This window comes from Debaryomyces fabryi (genome assembly GCF_001447935.2).
Source record: "Debaryomyces fabryi strain CBS 789 chromosome Unknown contig00296, whole genome shotgun sequence".
Taxonomy (NCBI): Eukaryota; Fungi; Ascomycota; class Pichiomycetes; order Serinales; family Debaryomycetaceae; genus Debaryomyces; species Debaryomyces fabryi.
In genome coordinates this window covers 1-5,273 of record NW_015385722.1, presented here as the reverse complement: position 1 = coordinate 5,273, position 5,273 = coordinate 1, and the positions used below count along the sequence as shown (strand labels likewise).

Sequence of the window (5,273 nt, the reverse complement as noted above, 5' to 3'; positions counted from 1 at the left end):
TTGGTGGCCTAGAACCTCCAAGATGATGATCTAAATTTTGCTTATATAATTAGCCTCTCCAGATTTAATTAACAAGCATAGTACAAGGACAAGGAAGCCATTCATCGCACCTAAAGATATTATACTTTGATGGAAGAAACCGTTAACAAGAACAATTCATACGAGCTTGCCTGAAAGATGCAAATCGACACTCTTAGTTTATTTTATCAGAGTTTGGAATCCAGACATTCAAACAAATAACGTGATAGAAACCAATTAAATAGATCTTAACAGCACCATAATTACGTAACGGCATTAGTCTGACACTACTCAATATTTCATATAGTGAGATGCTGCTTCTGTAATACTTTATATGCATTTTCGATTAATATAGTTTGAATTTCGTACAAACGATGCAGATAAGAATACATTATGAAAACGCATCTTCACTGGCATTAAAACAGCTGGTTCTTTGAGGATTCCGTAATTGGGAAGGATCTATCTCCGAGAGCAGAAGTCGCATAAAGATATCCTTATCCATCTGCATACAGTAATGCCGGCATTGATATGCGTTGACTTGCGTCTTTTGATTTAATAATGCGCTTCGATCAACCAATTGAGGAGACAGTTCTATCGAACGTAGAATTTAGGCCTTAATTGGGGACTGCAGATGGGCCTAGTTGACAGACTGGGATATTACTTAAACAACTGACCATGTTTTTGCTCATCAAACACTTTGCTAGTATTTATTTCCCCAATTAAAAACAAGTCCCCATCTAATTCGTTGTGTGTAAATTGAAGATTATAGTCGTCCTGCTAGCAATATGGCAACACGACATCAAGTAGACTTATATTTATTACCTCATACTTCACTGTATCCTTCATTTATACATAAAAAAGAGGACTTAGAAAGTATCCTTCTCGTGCCAAGTACATTTACTTCAAAGAGTGAATGGGACCTTGTATTGCCATTCCTTTTAGCTAAGGGCAAATATCACTTGGTTATCCCAGATTTCTCATGTTATGGAGAAAGTGTATCAGCCGATGTAGCGGCTGGTAGAACTCGACAGTTGTTTTCCATACGAGAATCTTCGGCTCTCTTGGCTCATCTCATACGTAAAGTTGCCATCAATGGAAAGGCAAAAATTGTTGGTCTAAGCTTGGGAGCTATCATTGCTATTAGTGTGGCGTCTTTATATCCTGACGTTGTGAACGACGCGGTGTTTGTATCGGGATATGAAGTCTATCCGAACCTAGACCCAGCTGGAATAGCGCCCTATGGGTTATGGGCGATAAATAAGATTGAAAGACTCGTTCCCACCAGTTTAATTAGATGGGCTATGGATGGTGCTGATGTACAACAGGAGCTGCGATCTGGTACTAACGGTAGTAGTATAGCTGTATGCAGAGAGATAATTCGTTGTCTATCTGGTGTGGATTCCTGGCCGCCGATACCGTGGCCGTCACGTACAATGGTTGTAGCTGCAGGAAAAAAAAACTGGTTTCTTCCTTCCGCAGACCATCCCGAAGATGCGAAAAAGTTGGCGGATATTGGAAAGGTCATGAACGATAAAACTGTTGCCGTGGTCCATCCTCTTATGAGGCATCCCTGGAATAGGCAAGCACCTGAATATTTTGCTGAGGCGATTTGGACATGGTTTGAGAAGGGGAAAGTAGAGGAAGGATTTCATCATTTGTGACATTGAAAAGAGGTATAGAAATAGTCACCAATTGTGTATACCTTCAAATACTCAGAAGATGATAATTTTTTTGAAGCCTCTGGATCGTTTTTGGCTTTTGTTGTCCTCTGCTAACAATTTTAAGGAGTTTATTTAACAACTGTATATGTTTCTTGTTTATTGGGGTATGCACCACTGGTTCTTGGTATATTTTTTGGTATAATTGTTATAGTTCTTTATTACGCTATAACCCTTGAATTTTATAATCATATACTCGATGGAATAATTGATGTCACAATTTGAAAAGAAATATTTTAGAGTATTACAAAGATATACCCGTTGGAGAGATTCAAAGCTGGGATAAAATCATGTTAGTGGTGAGAAACATAGAAAATGAAGATGTTGAATATGTTATGAGACAAGAATTTTCGCCTGAACTCATACAAATTTATGGTACGATCAGGGAAATTTAGATAAATTAGATAAATGAGTTGATAAACAATTATTCTAATCTTAGTGTGGCATACCAAAGATGAAGTATCATCCGACATTAGTTATATCACAACATATATAGACGGTATTAAATAAATAGTTGCCTAAATAATTTGATTCAATATTATCTGAAGGGAAGGGTAATATAACGCAAAGGTTTTATCAGAAGCTACAATACCCCCTTAAAATAGCTTCGTCCTAAATAACAGAGATATTACTTGGATTTTAGAAAACCGTATATGGAACGAATCAAATCAGAATCGGGCTTAAAGAAGACTTGCTCGATTTATAATGTATAACTGAAGATTGAAGAAACGAAACGACTTCCGAGAGCAATTCATTCGTAATCTTCACTATGTTTAGAGGTCCTTCATTAAAGCGTTACAGTATCGCAATGGATATCGTTCAAGAAAATGTTGGACTTAATGTAACCAATATCAATTTATTCTAGAATTCATAGACAAATGTTGTTTTAGTGAAATTGATAAAGTTCACTTTGAAGTAGCAACAAATTACCCATATACCAATATTGCTTTCGTAGATATATACGACCAGTTTTGGAACACTTTTTTTATAAATTTCAATTACATAGAAACTTTTTCTTTTCGATCTCGAGTTTCTTTTTGTCTTGAATATATATTTGTAAATTTTCGATTCTAATATTTCTTACGATTGATTCCAATATTTTTACGTATTAATTAATATACTAATACAATCAAGAAAACCGTAGCCGCCGGCCCATGTTTTTTTAGTTAGACTACGGCATATATATAATTATTATATGTTTAGAAGTTTATAGTTATATCTTTTATTATTCATCTGAACTTTGCTAATGTAAATGCTGTTTTTCTGGAATTGGTTAAACATATAGAAAACCTATTGTATCAAAACCTGAAAATACGAGCCAGACAATCACTTTAACTTAAGGTAGTATTTTCCATAATAGAATCTTATTGGCTTAGTAGAATATTCTAATCGTATGATAATCGCAGACTTCTTTGACCTTCGTATATGAAAAGTTGTCATATGCGGCTCTCTGTCAATCCTGCATGATTTCGTTACTATTTTAAGCCTGGCCATCGTACCAAGTTAAAAATAAAGCCCAAAAAAGTTTCCTCCCCCTTCTCCATTCAATCTATTACTAAGGAAAATGGGCCATTGGTTTCTATCGAATATTCCATGGAAAGCGTTAGCAGTATATGGCGTAGTTGGACTTGTCACATTAGGTACAAGAGGAGTTGATGACTACGGATTCATAGCGTTTGTTATGGTAGGAGTTCTTTTTTTCTCGCTTTTTATTTTAATCACTCACATTCGTCTTAATTATCACTATGATGCGGTTATTAGAAATATAATTATACCAGAGTTTATGGATAAGCGACCTTTTAGAGAATTCAATACTGCAAGGAAAGAAGTGATCTTAGAGGAAATTTTAGCTAATGTTAACAATTCTGTCAACTTAAAATTAAAGACAGATTATTCATTTACGAATACAATCGATTTGGTTATACAATATAATGAGTGTATGGACAAGTTTAAACGCCAACTTGACAAGTTGTATGCTGAAGTACCCGACGAAGAAATTAAAGGTTGGGATAAATTTATGTTAGCGGCTAAGAACATGGCAGATGAAGATATAGAGTATGCAATAAACAATGCTTATTCGCCTGACTTGATACAAAAATACTGCAAGCGGGAAAATAACTCTAATAATAATATCATCAATGAACGACAAGATATCCTTTCAAGAAATCAGTTGAGCCAAAACAGGACATCATAAAACTGTGAAATCCTAAGTGGATTAAAGGTATGGGAAATGTTTCGGACTCGGTCAAATGTCATTTCTATACGTAATATAGAGTAAATTACTCTAATACTCAAGTCAAGCAAGAAGGGAATTTTAGAATTTGGTTTATATTCAGCTAGTATAATATAGAATAACAACAAAAGTATAATTTTCCAACGACGGTCCATATGCCTCTTTATATTTCAGAACAAAACATATTATATATACATATATCTATTTATCGCAGCATGGTACCTTGGATTACAGGAAGTTTTCCCATAAAAGTATTCTGTGGCTTGAATAGTGCATTAAATTTTATATCCAGAAACTAGGGGACATGGGCGTATAGGGACTAGCTATTGACTACGATAAGGTAATGAAATAGTATAATAAGACGTTGGTAAAAGTGTCTTCCATAATTCATAGATAACAGACCCTCAAAGATTGGTTTCTATCGTCCATAGAGAGAGTTAGCAGTATATGTTGTAGTGGGCCTTGTCACGTTAGGTTTACGAAGAATTGATCAATACAAATTATTAGCGTTCATTCTGGTAGGAATCTTTATTTTACCTGCTTTATTTTAACCAACAACATTTGACTTCAATCACATCTTGAAGCGATTATTAAAAATATGATTTTGTCAGAATTTCAGGAAGTATTTCGCACGTAAATTAGCTAAAAAAGCAAAAAAATTCCTCACAAACTTTTTTATCTTTAAGGACACATTCAATGTCAAACTGGTTTAAATCAAATTTGCCGTGGAAAGCTTTTGCAGGTTTTGTATTAATTCAAGTCTCCGCATGCTTGTTGTTTGGAGCCGATGGCTTTGCAATGCTTATTGTAGAGGTTCCTGGAGTTTTCGTTTGTATGATGGTGTCGTACATGCCACTTAAAACTAAATTCAGAGAAATAATTGAAGAAATCCTTATACCAGAATTTATAGAAAAAAGACCATTCAAAGAAATTTCCTTGAAACGAAAAGAAACTTTAGACAAAATGGTAATCAATGTAAATAATAAAGTGAATTATATGATGGGTACCAACTACGGATACACTAGCGCTGATGGAATGGTTCGTGATTACAAGGATATTATGACTAGATTTGAGAAAAAATATCACAATACTTACAAAGGAACTCCAGATGAAGAAATTCAAGGTTGGGATAAAATATTATTGATAGCGAAAAACATACAAGATGAAGATCTAGGTTGCTTTTATGAGAGGTTAGTGCCTCTGGAATTTATAAAGAAATACAGCAAAAATACAACCAACGGATACGAATTGGACAATATTGGTCACTCAAAAGATGTTTCGGATACCGTTTAGATGAATTGTTC

The 5,273-nt window shown here is 34.6% G+C and overlaps 3 protein-coding genes across 3 annotated transcripts; all 3 read left to right on the top strand.

Annotated features, from left to right (window-relative positions):
* Positions 1-803: 803 nt before the first annotated feature.
* On the top strand, positions 804-1,679 carry AC631_05835 (alpha/beta hydrolase; the record flags this gene model as incomplete). Its single annotated transcript, XM_015614664.1, has 1 exon — positions 804-1,679. One exon carries the CDS (start codon positions 804-806, stop codon positions 1,677-1,679), a length of 876 nt encoding a protein of 291 aa, XP_015464510.1.
* Positions 1,680-3,300: 1,621 nt separating this feature from the next.
* Positions 3,301-3,930, top strand: AC631_05834 (uncharacterized protein; the record flags this gene model as incomplete). Its single annotated transcript, XM_015614663.1, has 1 exon — positions 3,301-3,930. One exon carries the CDS (start codon positions 3,301-3,303, stop codon positions 3,928-3,930), a length of 630 nt encoding a protein of 209 aa, XP_015464509.1.
* A 735-nt stretch (positions 3,931-4,665) lies between these two features.
* On the top strand, positions 4,666-5,262 carry AC631_05833 (uncharacterized protein; the record flags this gene model as incomplete). Its single annotated transcript, XM_015614662.1, has 1 exon — positions 4,666-5,262. The coding sequence occupies one exon, from the start codon at positions 4,666-4,668 to the stop codon at positions 5,260-5,262; it is 597 nt and encodes a 198-aa protein (XP_015464508.1).
* Between the last annotated feature and the right edge of the window lie 11 nt (positions 5,263-5,273).